This window comes from Bufo bufo, chromosome 2, assembly GCF_905171765.1.
Source record: "Bufo bufo chromosome 2, aBufBuf1.1, whole genome shotgun sequence".
Classification (NCBI taxonomy): domain Eukaryota; kingdom Metazoa; phylum Chordata; class Amphibia; order Anura; family Bufonidae; genus Bufo; species Bufo bufo.
The window spans coordinates 765,809,877-765,824,909 of NC_053390.1; the positions used below are offsets into that span (position 1 = coordinate 765,809,877).

The window sequence follows — 15,033 nt, forward strand, 5'->3', positions numbered from 1 at the left end:
CTCCGGTAGTGCTGGGCCTTCCCTGGTTGGTAGCGCACAATCCAGTGGGTGGATTGGCAGGCCAGGGAGATATCGGAGGTGGAGTGAGCATTGCAGAGAAAATTGCTTAAATAGCAATTGCTTAGGTCGCCTCCATAACTACCCTACCTACATTTATTTCGGATTTTGAGACGTTTTTTCTGAAAAGGGTTGTCAGAAGTTACCACCTCACTGTTCTTATGATTGCCCGTTTAACCTTATCCCGGCGCAAAATTACCCAAGACAGGTTTATATAATCTTTCGGTCCAGAGAGACAAGCCATGATAGATTATATCTCCGAGAGCTTGGCTAAGGGACACATCAGACCCCTTCTTCACCCGTGGCCTGCAGGGTTTTCTTTGTTAAAAAGAAAGATGGGGGCCTGCGTCCTTGTCTAGATTTTCGCGAATTAAATCTGATAACCATCCGAGACCATACCCTCTTCCTCTCATTCCTGACCTGTTTACCAGATTGCGGGGTGCTAGGTGGTTCTCCAAACTTGATCTTAGGGGGGCCTACAATCTGATTCGTATCAAGGAGGGGGATGAGTGGAAGACAGCTTTTAACACCCCTGAGGGGCATTATGAAAATCTAGTTATGCCTTTCGGTCTGACCAATGCTCCTGCCGTCTTTTCAACTTTTCATTAATGACATTTTTAGTCATCTAATCGGCAGGTTTGTGGTAATATACCTAGATGATATTTTAATTTATTCGTCTGATCTGAGAACACATGAGGTGGCATGTCAGGACAAGTACTGCAGGTCCTACGGACGAATAAATTATATGCTAAAATTGAAAAATGTTGTCTTCGCCGTTCAGGAGATACAATTCCTAGGTTATTTTTTATCTGCTTCAGGTTTCCGTATGGATCCTAGGAAGGTCCAGGCAATTTTAGATTGGGATCTTCCTGAGAACCTCAAAGCACTGCAACGGTTCTTGGGCTTCGCGAATTTCTATAGGAAATTCATTAAAAATTATTCAGTTATTGTAAAACCCCTTACTGACATGACTAGGAAGGGGACTGATTTTTCTAATGGTCTGACGCCCGCTAAAGTTGCTTTCTCCTCTCTAAAAGAGAGGTTTACCTCGGCAACCTGTACTAGTCCAACCTGATGTCTCCTCAGCTTTTATTGTTGAAGTCGATGCGTCAGAGGTGGGAGTGGGGGCGGTGCTGTCTCAGGGTCCGTCTCCTGGCAAATGGCGTCCTTGTGCTTTCTTTTCTAAAAAACTATCTGCAGCAGAAAAGAACTACGATATTGGCAATAGGGAACTATTAGCTATTAAACTAGCGTTTGAAGAATGGCGTCACTTTTTAGAGGGGGCAGTCCACCCCGTCACTGTGATAACGGACCACAAAAATCTTCTGTACCTCGAATCAGCCAAGCGTCTCACCCCTAACAAGCTAGGTGGTCGCTATTTTTACCAGGTTTAACTTTGTTATTACCTATCGTCCTGGGGCAAAGAATACCAAGGCTGATGCACTATCTCGTTGTTTCCCTGGAGGGGGTAATGTGAGTGATCCGGTACCCATTCTTCAAAGAGAGTGGGTTGTTTCTGCGGTACACTCTGCTCTGGAGGGGAAGGTGTTAGAGGCCAGGGGGACGCCCCGGTCTCTTGCCCCTCAGAGAAATTGTTTGTACCGTTGAACCTGCATTTCGAATTATTAAAGGAACATCATAATTCGGCACTTGTTGGCACCCGGGGTAGTAAAGCAACCTTGGAGCTATTGTCCCGTCGTTTTTGGTGGCCAAGGTTGCGTCAGGATGTATTGGATTTTGTGTCGTCTTGTTCTACCTGTGCGCGCGCAAAAGTTTCGCATACACGTCCTGCAGGGTCTCTATTACCACTCGTCATTCCCAATAGACCATGGACACATCTGTCAATAGATTTATCACTGACTTACCTTTGTCTGCGGGGTAAAACAGTTATTTTGGTAGTAGTGGACAGGTTTAGCAAAATGGTACACTTCATTGCGTTACCCGCACTACCTAATGCTAAGACTCTTGCTCAGGTATTCATCAGTGAAATTGTGAAGCTTCACGGGGTCCCTTCCGATGTTGTTTCGGATCGGGGTACCCAGTTTATGTCACGGAAGGTGTACAGGAAACAAGACAATGCAAAAGAATCTATGACTCACTGGATCCAAAACTAAGGAACAAAAGGGAGACCCCTGCATGAGACCTGGCACTCTCTCTGACTGCTCAGCCTATGCGAACACCCCAAAGGTGGATGATCGCATATCCTCGTACCTCGACTCTAACACCTGAACACCCTACAATAGTGAGGGGACACGACCACCGGCTCCCTACACTAGACACGGAGGGAGTCAGGGTCATCTGGGATCCAGCAAACAGAAAATCACAAATAAATGTACAGCACTTATCTTGTAGAAGACTGGGAAATAGGAACAGCATGCGCGCGCACACTCCAGGAAGTTGTATAAGCCGCACACTAATGCATTATGGGGAGGAATTTAAAGGGATGCAATCAGTCCAACTGCATGACAGCTGAGAGAGGCTAACGAGATGAGGAATTGAAAACCAAAACAAAGAAAACTCAAGGAGGAGGTTCTAAAAGGCTTCTGTCAGAGCTTCTCTGCTGTCTGGTTGTGACAGTTTATTTCTAAATTTTGGAAAGCTTTTTGTTCCCGTTTGGGGGTACACTGGTCCTTTTCCTCAGCTTTCCATCCTCAGTCGAATGGACAGACTGAGCGTACCAACCAAAACCTTGAGACATATCTAAGATGTTTTGTGTCTGAAAACCAAGAGTTGTGGTCATCATATTTACCGTTAGCTGAGTTTGCCATAAATAATCGTCGTCAGGAATCCACTGGCAAGTCACCATTTCTTGGTGCATATGTTTTCATCCCCAATTCTGTACTTTCAAAGAGGGGGGGTCTTCTGGGGTTCCCTAAGAGGAACGGTTTTCGTCATCTCTTTCATCGGTATGGCAGAAGGTGCAAGCTAACTTGAAAAATATGGGAGGTAAATACAAATGCATGGCTGATAAGAGACGGTCGCCAGGTCCGGACCTAGGAGTGAATGACTATGTGTGGTTGTCTACTAGGAATATAAATTAAAGGTTCCCTCTTGGAAACTGGGTCCTAGGTTCATTGGCCCTTACAAAATTGTAGCCATCATCAACCCCGTGGCTTTTCGCCTGGAGCTACCTCAGATTTTAAAATCCATAACGTCTTTTCATAAGTCGTTACTCAAAAAATATGTTCCACCTCTAGAACCGTCACCGCTGCCACCCCCTCCTGTTGTTGTGGATGGTAATCTAGAGTTTCAGATATCCAAAATTGTTAATTCTCGTCGGGGTCCGCCACTCTCTTCAATATCTGGTGCATTGGAGAGGTTACGGTCCCGAGGAAAGAATGTGGGTTCCTGCGTCTGAGGTAAACGCCGACAGCTAGTTCGGGCTTTTCATGCCTCTCATCATGAGAGACCTGGTCCTGAGTGTCAGGAGGCCCCTCGTAGAGAGGGGGGTACTGTCACGAGGGTGTCAAGAACCACGCCTGACTCCGTTATACCCAGGGTCAGGAAGTCGCAGCGGTTTGCTGCGCGCTCTATGTAAGATATGGCTGTTTCCTTATGGTAGCTTTCTGGGTTTGCTTTGCAACCCTTTTTGGCTCACTCAGGGATCCGTAGCTCCTTCTCCTCAGCTGTTCCTTGTCCAGCCACTCCCAACCTCCTTATATTCCCCTCTCACACTTCTCTGGTTGCCAGATATAGAGCTTCCTGCCTGGACTTCTATACTGACCCTCTGGAGCTGTGTCGCTGCGTTCTCTGGTTGTTGGTCCAGAAACGTTACCCTCCGGATCCCTGTTGGACCTTTGTGGTCTGCTGTGGTCGCCCACCTGGGTTTATGTGTTTGTCTGTATTGTCTGTCCTCTCCCTGGTGTTTCCCTCTTAGTGTCAGTGGTGCGGACTAGCGATCCACCGGCCCGTTCACTATCTAGGGCTCATTTTAGGGAAAGCCAGGGTTAGGCACGTGATCGCCGCACGGGTGAGGAACCCGTCTAGGGACGTCAGGGCAGTCAGGTGCCAGCCGCAAGGTGAGTCAGGGGTCACCACCTTTCCCTCTCCCTTGGGCAGGGCTTTCCCTTTTCCCTCCCTGTGCGTGACGCCGGTCATTACAACAGGTCAATTTCCACACCTAAGAAAAAAAGCAAAGTGTACACGAGATTTGTCAAATCTCATTCACTTGGCTAATACTGTATTATGCTGCAGTTTTTCTGCAAGATTTCATGCTAGATCTTCAATCAAGATGGCAGTGGCCAGCTTATCGCAATCGAAAGTATAAGGTAAGTATGATTACATTTTTTTAAAAATTTACACTGTAATGTAATCAATGTCAGATGCCGTGATCATGTATGAATGTGGCATCTGAGGGGGTACAATGACTGAGGGGTGGCGCAATCACCGCTCCCGGTCATTGCACCTACTACTTACAAAGAAATGCGTTTTGTGACAAAGTAATTCGTTACAAAGCAAATTTTTTTCCAAAATTCGGCGAAGCAGCCAAATCGAATTTTTGAATACTTCGCTCATCACTACTTGCAATCATTATATTGCAATTTGTATAAAGTAATAGTATTATATCCATTACCATATATAATTTCTATATTACAATTTAGTGCTGCCACCTGCTGGCCTGAATTGTAATATACAAATAATAATCCTAGAAGCCTAGTACAGGCTCTGGCTTATTACTGCAGTGGAACGCCTTCCCCCGATCTCTGTCCAAAGGCGTTCCGGCCTGGGAAGCGTGTGCATGAGGGTATTCAGCTTCTCAGATGTCGTGGCAGCATTTGACCACGGCATCTGAGGGGTTAAATGTCCACGATTGGTATTACTGGTGTGTGAAAAAGCAGGCACCTGGTTGCTATGGTGCCCTCTTTGCTCCAGAGCAGGCACCATCTTCATAGATCCTAGATGTGACGTAATAGTGCATCACATGTCGTGAAGGGCTTAAAAAAATTACTCACCTCATCCATTTACAGGCAGCAGGAAAGGACCTGTGTTCCCATCTATAGAGAAACATATTTTAAAGACTTTATTTAACTTCTTTTAGTCCCTTTGGGGAACTTGAACTTGCAGTCTTTTGACCGCTTGCACTGTGCACTATAATACTCCTGTATTACATCCTGCCAGAGAAAAGGATGTAATAGCAGCTGGGACATAGCAGGCCTAGGAGCCCTTCAGAGTTATCTCCTATTCCAGCAATGAGAGTCGGTCCAGGTGCTTGCTGTATAATACAGATGGCACCCGCAAGCTATGGCATGATCCCAGTTCCTGAGCCCGGTCCATCATCATGATGTACTATTACGGCACTGAGTTTTAAAGTGGTTGTCCCATGACAATTGCAACGTGTGCTGCCCCCCCAGGGTCCTCTATCGTGTCCTAGGTGTATTACAGTAGGAATGCCGAGTGGTGTAATAGTGCGGCCTAAATGTGTGTCACGGTGCCCCTACCTGGATACTGCTGGACCCCAGTCTTTGGCTCCGAAGCAATACTGCTCTGGTATCCTTGGATTGGGTGCAGTTGACTGTAATTCCCCTCCTGGCACTCAGTAAGGCTTTGTTCACATCACCGTTCAGCCTTTCCGCTCTCCTGCTCCGTTTAGGAGCAGGAGAACGGAAAGGACGTATTCGGCACATAACTGAGCCGAACTGAACCTAAGGACCCCATAGACTATAATGAGGTCCGTTAGGTTTCCTCTCAGAAGAAGATTTTTGAAGCATGCACTATTTTTGTCTCCGCTCCAAAATCTTCTTCTGAGCGGAAACCTAACGGACCCCATTATAAATATGGGGTCCTTAGGTTCCGTTCAACTCAGTTATGTTATGAATCCGTCCTGAACGGTGCAGGAGAACGGAAAGGCTGAACGGTGATGTTAACGAAGCCTAAAACTTATATTCAGCCAAAGAACTCTTTCTCTTGCTGATTTCTCTTATGGTGGCCGAAGTACTATTCCTCTGGCCCCTATGGCTACCAGACATTTTTCTTCATGGCAAGCAGAGCTTAGGGTTCTCTGGCTGGCTTAGGCACGACTGAGCGTGCCCCTTCTCACATTCCTTTCCTGTCTCAAACTCAACTCCAACTCCAACTAACTAGAAATTTCTGCCCCACCCTTTCGGCAGGACTCGCTCACTTCAGCCCAAAGGGGGATAATGGAATAATGCACTGCCACCTGCTGGTGAAGCAGACACATTACATGTAACAAATAGTTGCATAGAAATATTATCATTGAAAAATGTGGAGGAAATGTTGAAATTCAGGTTAGCCCATTAGAGATAGTAGCAGGGTGCAGGAGTGGTAACACCACTCTGGGATGTTACACAATGACAGATGCCATATCCACAAGATAGAGGAAAAGTGTCTGATCAGCGGGGATCCAACCGCTGAGACCACCACTAATCACTAGAACGGGGCCTGTGTTCCCCGTTTCAATGGAGCCGTAGACTTGCATGAGTGTCAGCTGTTCCATTCAACTATCTAGGGCAGCTCCATAGAGGTAAATGGATCAATGGACAGACGTACATGTCTGAATATGAGCTTTTTTTATTTAACAAGTTCTGCTCCTGCAAATGCCCAGAAAAAAAAAGATGCCATAAGGAAGGATGATTTGTTTCATCCAAAACACATAGCTTTTTAATTTTTATTATTTTATTTTTTTGCACTGTATGAAGTTTTAAGTAGATATGAAGTTTTAAGTAGAAGTGCCAGAAGGTTATTCCGGCCAGTGCAGTTTCTAGGTAAAATTTCTCTCAGGGCGAGTGTCAAAAAAAACTCCCCCCCCCCCCCCCCCCGCCCTCAAAACTGCTCGATGAAATAAGTGTCTCCCCATTGTAAAAAATGTGTCGGCGGCGCGTGAGGTACAGTGAGTGAGCGCCGCCGCCCGCACTGCCTGCCTGTGGGGGGACATTATTTTTAATAAGGATCACTATGGACATTATTTAGAATGGAGGCTGCTGTGGGTGTCATTATAACTATAATGTCTGATAGGCCTAGTCCTGAGCTGAGTTATATTACCCTGCCCATGCCCTGTATAATAATGTACCCTGATACCCCTTAGTTATATTATCCCAGCGGGGTAATATAACTAAGGGGTATCAGGGATGGGTACATTATTATACAGGGCATGGGCAGGGTAATATAACTCAGCTCAGGACTAGGCCTATCAGACATTATAGTTATAATGACACCCACAGCAGCCTCCATTCTAAATAATGTCCATAGTGATCCTTATTAAACTTAATGTCCCCCACAGTGACAGTCGCCCCCACTTTCATGTCTGCCACAGTGGCCCTCGCCCCCCATTGTAATTAATGCCCCCCCACCACAGACCATCCACAGTGTCACTGTCCCTATTGTAAAAAAATTGTTTGTTTATTTAATTTAACCACATTGCACCCGAGTCGACTCACCCAGTGACCCACTGTCCCGGATCCTCACAGCAGGCTTCTTTTCAGCAATGTTACCGCTCAGGGCGGGCGGTAACAGGCAGGCAGTGCGGCACTCACTGTACGTCACGAGCCTGCGCCGCCAAGTGGGAGGAGCAGGCGCGTGACGTCAGTAAGTGCCGCCCGCACGTACCGGAGCTGAGTGACTGGACTCGGTACGTACGGACAGAGGACTCGGCACTCGGGCGCAGGCGAGATATCAGAGGGAGGGAGCCAGGGGGGCGCACGGCACGAGAGTAATAACAGACAGAGAAAAGACAAGAGGGCGCCTCTGCCGGCGCCCCCCTTCTGACAGCGCCCCGGGCGGCCGCCTGGCCCGCCCGCCCCTAGAAACGGCCCTGATTCCGGCAATCACTTGCATGAAATGCACAGGAGGCATAACTTCACCCTCTGTATTGAGCTGCTTTACAGCCACTCCCTGCAACCAGCTGTCTCTCAGAGTAGAGGGAATGGCCTGTTCAAAAGCTCAATGCTGAGAACAGTTCACAGTTAGGCTGGTTTCACACGGGCGAGATTTCCGCGCGGGTGCAATGCGTAAGGTGAACGCATTGCACCCGCACTGAATCCGGACCCATTCATTTCTATGGGGCTGTGCACATGAGCAGTGATTTTCACGCATCACTTGTGCGTTGCGTGAAAATTGCAGCATGTTCTATATTGTGCTTTTTTCACGCAACGCAGGCCCCATAGAAGTGAATGGGGCTGCGTGAAAATCGCAAGCATCCGCAAGCAAGTGCGGATGCGGTGCGATTTTCACGCACGGTTGCTAGGAGACGATCGGGATGGGGACCCAATCATTATTATTTTCCATTATAACTTGGTTATAAGGGAAGATAATAGAATTCTTAATACAGAATATATAGTACAATAACGCTGGAGGGGTTAAAATAAATAAATATAAATAAATAAATAATTGAACTCACCTTAATCCACTTGTTCGCGCAGCCTGGCTTCTCTTCTGCCTTAATCTGTGAGGAAAAGGACCTGTGATGACGTCACTGCGCCCATCACATGGTCCATCACATGATCCATCACCACAGGTCCTTTACCCAGGTCCTGAAGAAAGAAGACAGAAGAGAAGCCGGGCTGCGCGAACAAGTGGATTAAGGTGAGTTAAAAAATGTTTTCATTTGTTTTTAACCCCTCCAGCCCTATTGTACTTTATATTCTGTATTAAAGAATGCTATTATTTTCCCTTATAACCATGTTATAAGGGAAAATAATACAATCTACAGAACACCTAACCCAAACCAAACATGCAGATTTTTCTCACGCGCGTGCAAAGCGCATTATACAATGTTTTGCACTTGCGCTGAAAAATCGCGCATGTTCCCGCAACGCACCCGCATCTTTTCCCGCAACGCCCATGTGTTGGTCTCATGTTCATACAGATGTAGCATGGTTAGGTATGTGCCCGCATTGCTGAGAAAGAAACTATGTTTTAATATATGTAAATAGGCCTCTAGTGATAACGGGGGCGTTGCCATTACTCCTACAGGCTCTGCTCTCTCTGCAACTGCCGTGCCCTCTGCACTTGGATTGACAGGGCCAGGCAGCTAAAACATCATCATACCTGGCCCTATCAATCAAAGTGAATAGGGAGCGACATCCAATTTCGCTTGCAGTACAGAATAGATCAGTATGCACCATTCTCTCCACACCACTTTCTGTTATTCCAGCTCGTTGTTGTTATTTCAAGCACCGGGACCTGCAATGTCGAACAGTGCTGACATCTTGGCCTAAGCAAGTAGCGATCTGCTCGGGTGATAAACCAAGATCTATCAGTTCAAGGATTCTGTCCCTCTTAGTTTGCATTATGAGTCGATAACTGTCAACAATCAGGAGGTATCGCACAATCATCACACATGACGATACATTTATGTCTTTTATGTCCCTCTGACATGCCAAAGATTGGAGCTAGGTGCTTGAAAATTTGATCATTAGCAGATCTTTAGAGACACCTGCTACTTCCTTGATTTGCATAGCCTTATGGCTTGTCCTTCTTGGTGATGCAATTTCAATGTTGAGGAGTCTGTTATCAATACTCTGCAATAAAGAAGTTCACAGTCCCTATTTATGGTTGTATTGTTAAAATGTATTGAAGTTACCTTATATGTAGGGTGATTTCCAGAAAAGTGTGGGTTGAACACACCAATTGAAGTTATGTTTTCTTTATTTGATTCCCACTTTTCGTCTGCTTCTTTTGCCATTTCAGCAAGCATACCTTTTACCTGTTAAGGTTATTAAAAGAGCAGGTTTTAATGTATTTATTATTTACTTGCTTATATAATGCCAATTTGTTCCACAGAACTTTGCAGTCATTATCATCACTTGCTGTCCCTAGTGGGGCTCACAATCTAAATTCCCAGTACATCTTTGGAGTGTCTTTGGAGTACCAGGAGGAAACCCATGCAATGAATCAATCCATTAGTTAGATTAAGAATTCAACCCAATTTTTTTTTTTTTACATTCTGGCTTGCTAGAATTTATTTAGGTAGAATCAACGACAGAGACTAACTGGTCCCCCTGCACAATAGAGACCTTAAAGATTAACTTGGATAAAAGCTAAGCCAGCATCTCATCTGCTGTTTAGAGGTGAATACTCCTCATAAGTGCAGAGCAGAGAGAAATGGCTTAGCTAGCTGAGAGGCCTGGGTCAGGATCCGTCGGTACCATTTCTCTTTATGGGGAGTACCTTGTAGATGTGAGAAATATTGTAGACCAGACAACGCTCAGAAGGCGTCACCTGTAATACTAGGGAGGCTGGTCACTGTCATGGCCTGCTATTGGCTGTTCCCCCCCATCACCGGATGTTTTTATCCGTGCAACAGGGAGATGCAGTGGCGGCCGTGCGGGTGCTGGGCAGCGGGGTAAGTATAACCTATATGAGGGGCCCAAGCATTGGGGGGTCATTATAACTTTATTTATTAAAAGGTGTACAGACCTCTTACTTAGGCCCCATGCACACAACCATAATTTTGTGGATTGGATGCAGACCCATTCATTCCACTGCGGTTGCAAAAAATGCGCATGTTCTGACATCCTGCAAAAAAGATAGAACATGTCCTATTCTTGTCCATTTTGCGGACAGGAGTAGGCATTTTGAGCATAGGGTGGAAAGTGCGAAATGGGAAAATGCCGAACACATGGTTGGTATTTGTGTTTTTCAGATTCACAATTTGCAGACCGCAAAATGGATACAGTCATGTGCATGGGGCCTAAATCTAGTGCATTTGGAATTGTGTGACTGTCTGAATTACTCTTTACTCCTGCTATAAGCAGCCATACATTTGACCCACTAGTTTGTACTTTTTTAAACTTTTGCCTTTGATGTATGTGTCTTGGTTTGAGCGAATCGAGCTTCCGATCATAGATCCAATGTTGATTAGTTAAAAAACTTGGTAATTCTGTTTCCGTACAGCATTAAAATGTATGGGCTCTGTGTTGAAAACATTTGTGTTGGCCAAATTTGCGCGAAACTTCGGTAAATGACTTCGGTATTCCTATATGCATATTTAAAAACATTTTAAAATAGGAATACAAAGTCTGCTTTAGTACCGAGGTACCCACCAGTACCAAAGGCGACTGTGGAATCTTATTAAAAATGTTTTAAAATATGCAGATAGGAATACTGAAGTCATTTACCGAAGTGTCGAGTAACTTTGGCTACGACAAAGTTTTCCTACACAAGCACATACATTTTAACTAATCAACTTCGCTCAACCCTAATTGTGGCTAATAGTACATTTACAACTTGACCCTACCCACTTCACCTGCTGGTTTTCTTTTTTGGAGTGAGAAGAAGACAAATGCCATAACTGTTTGCACAATTTTGGTTCACAGCTTGATATGATACAACTAAGGCCTCATGCACACGACCGTAGTTGTGTTCCGTGTCCGTTTTCCGTGATTTTCTGCGAACCCATTGACTTTCAATGGGTTCGTGGAAAACTCGGCTAATGCACCGTTTGTCATCCGTGTCCGTAATCTGTGTTTCCAGTCCGTGAAAAAAATATGACCTGTCCTATTTTTTTCACAGACAATGGTTCGCGGACCCATTCAAGTCAATGGGTCCGTGAAAAAACACGGAGGCACACAAGATTGTCATCCGCGTCAGTGTCCGTTTTTTTTCCCTATCATTTGGATGGCAAACTTGACTTAGATTTTTTTTTTACTTTTCTTCATGTCTGGTGATCCTCCAAAAATAAAGGAAGACACACGGAAACAAAAACGGAAACGGATCGCGGAACAACGGAACCCCGTTTTGCGGAATGAGAAAAACAACTGTCGTGTGCATGAGGCCTTAATTTGAGAATCATAAATCCATAATGTGAATAATAAATCTGGACCTTTTTTCTAGATGTATAGAAACAATTCTTAAATATGTATTACACTCACCTGTCCATCAAGTTTGCTTGTATAAACTGTTATCAGATTTTTAGATAGCTTAGATAGTAAAGTTTCAAACTGACGAAAGAGTTCATTTTCTCGGAGGGCTTTAACTCTGAAAGTGAAACAAAGAACTCGATAATGTATTAACCTGTATTAACAGGGACAGAACAAGCATGCAAGGAGTCACATAATAAAACTTGGAATGGGGCCCCACAGCACCATGACTATCTTTGGTAGTACGAATATCAGAAGCTTATGATTATGTTGGTTTTCCTAATGCACAGGAATGATGCACACAATGATGGGATAATGTGCAAATAAAGTTAGGGCACAATAACAATGTGCACAGTACAGCAATAAGGCTCAAAGTGAAGTGATATCACAATACAGTAGTATGATAATGAATATGGTGATGTCCAGAAATGAATCAGTGATGTCGCAGCACACTAATAATGTGGCTTGCTAGCAAAGGGGGTCCAAAATGTGCCAGAATTCAAGGACTAAATTCTGTCTCAAAGTAAGCCAACTAATAGCTGTAATAGAGTTAGGCCTCATGCACACGACCGTTGTGTGCATCCGTTTTCCGTTTTTTTTTTCGCGGACCCATTGACTTCCAAAGGGTCCGTGGAAAAATCGGAAAATGCACCGTTTTGCAGCCGCATCCGAGATCCGTGTTTCCTGTCCGTCAAAAAAATATGACCTGTCCTATTTTTTTGACGGACAACGGTTCACGGACCCATTTAAGTCAATGGGTCCGTGAAAGAACACGGATGCACACAAGATTGGCATCTGCGATCCGTGGCCGTAGGTTACTTTCATACAGACGGATCCGAAGATCCGTCTGCATAAAAGCTTTTTCAGAGATGAGTTTTCACTTCGTGAAAACTCATATCCAACAGTATAGTCTAACACAGAAGCGTTCCCATAGTGATGGGGACGCTTCTAGTTAGAATATACTACGAACTGTGTACATGACTTCCCCCTGCTGCCTGGCAGCACCCGATCTCTTACAGGGGGCTGTGATCCGCACAATTAACCCCTCAGGTGCTGCACCTGAGGGGTTAATTGTGCATATCATAGCCCCCTATAAGAGATCAGGGGCTGCCAGGCAGCAGGGGGCAGACCCCCCTCCCTCCCCAGTTTTAATTTCATTGGTGGCCAGTGCGCCCCCCCCCCCGGCATTCCTCCCTCTATTGTTTTATCATTGGTGGCCAGTGTGCGGCCTCCCCCGGCCCCCCCTCTATTGTATTAATATCATTGGTGGCCAGTGTGCAGCCTCCCATCTCCCCCCCCCGATCATTGGTGGCAGCGGAGAGTTCCGATCGGAGTCCCAGTTTAATCGCTCTGGGGCTCCGATCGGTAACCATGGCAACCAGGATGCTACTGCAGGCCTGGTTGCCATGGTTGCTTAGCAATATTACAATATTAGAAGCATCATACTTACCTGCTGTGCTGTCTGTGACCGGCCGGGAGCTCCTCCTACTGGTAAGTGACAGATCATTAAGCAATGCGCCGCACAGACCTGTCACTTACCAGTAGGAGGAGCTTCCACCGCTGCCACCAATGATCGGGGGGGGGGGGGAGAGGGGAGGCCGCACACTGGCCACCAATGATATTACAATAGAGGGAGGGAGGGCGGGCCGGGGGAGGCCGCACACTGGCCACCAATGATAATACAATAGAGGGAGGGAGGGGGGGCCGGGGGTGGGTGCCGCACACTGGCCACCAATGATATTCAAACTGGGGAGGGAGGGGGGTCTGCCCCCTGCTGCCTGTAAGCCCCTGATCTCTTACAGGGGGCTATGATATGCACAATTAACCCCTCAGGTGCAGCACCTGAGGGGTTAATTGTGCGGATCACAGCCCCCTGTAAGAGATCGGGTGCTGCCAGGCAGCAGGGGGCAGTCATGTACACAGTTTGTAGTATATTCTAACTAGAAGCGTCCCCATCACTATGGGAACGCCTCTGTGTTAGAATATACTGTCGGATATGAGTTTCACGATCTAACTCATATCCGACAGTATATTCTAACATAGAGGCGTTCCCATGGTGATGGGGACGCTTCAAGTTAAAATATACCATCGGATTGGAGAAAACTCCGATCCTATGGTACAAACCGGATTCCAAAAAAGTTGGGACACTAAACAAATTGTGAATAAAAACTGAATGCAATGATGTGGAGATGGCAAATGTCAATATTTTATTTGTAATAGAACGTAGATGACAGATCAAACGTTTAATCCGAGTAAATGTATCAATATAAAGGAAAAATACGTTGATTCAAAATTTCACGGTGTCAACAAATCCCCAAAAAGTTGGGACAAGTAGCAATAAGAGGCTGGAAAAAGTAAATTTGAGCATAACGAAGAGCTGGAAGACCAATTAACACTAATTAGGTCAATTGGCAACATGATTGGGTATAAAAAGAGCTTCTCAGAGTGGCAGTGTCTCTCAGAAGCCAAGATGGGTAGAGGATCACCAATTCCCACAATGTTGCGCAGAAAGATAGTGGAGCAATATCAGAAAGGTGTTACCCAGCGAAAAATTGCAAAGACTTTGCATCTATCATCATCAACTGTGCATAACATCATTCCGAAGATTCAGAGAATCTGGAACAATCTCTGTGCGTAAGGGTCAAGGCCGTAAAACCATACTGGATGCCCGTGATCTAAGGACCCTTAAACGACACTGCACCACAAACAGGAATGCTACTGTAAAGGAAATCACAGAATGGGCTCAGGAATACTTCAAGAAACCATTGTCAGTGAACACAATCCACCGTGCCATCCGCCGTTGCCAGCTGAAACTCTACAGTGCAAAGAAGAAGCCATTTCTAAGCAAGATCCACAAGCTCAGGCGTTTTCACTGGGCCAGGGATCATTTAAAATGGAGTGTGGCAAAATGGAAGACTGTTCTGTGGTCAGACGAGTCACGATTCGAAGTTCTTTTTGGAAATCTGGGACGCCATGTCATCCGGACCAAAGAGGACAAGGACAACCCAAGTTGTTATCAACGCTCACTTCAGAAGCCTGCATCTCTGATGGTATGGGGTTGCATGAGTGCGTGTGGCATGGGCAGCTTGCATTTCTGGAAAGGCACCATCAATGCAGAAAAATATATTCAGGTTCTAGAACATATGCTCCCATCCAGACG

At 45.7% G+C, this 15,033-nt stretch overlaps 1 protein-coding gene across 3 annotated transcripts in view; it reads right to left on the bottom strand.

The window, feature by feature from the left end:
* The window catches only part of LOC120990315, a 459,898-nt gene that overhangs the window by 108,588 nt on the left and 336,277 nt on the right, over positions 1 to 15,033 (bottom strand). For 2 of the 3 annotated variants that reach the window (XM_040419046.1, XM_040419047.1), the window contains exons 17-18: positions 11,886 to 11,980; positions 9,596 to 9,718 (exon numbers count right to left, since the gene is read on the bottom strand). In XM_040419046.1, coding sequence (XP_040274980.1) covers positions 9,596 to 9,718; positions 11,886 to 11,980 — 218 coding nt within the window. Of the gene's footprint in view, positions 1 to 9,595; positions 9,719 to 11,885; positions 11,992 to 15,033 lie in introns of all 3 variants that reach the window. The other variant, XM_040419045.1, reaches the window with a different exon arrangement.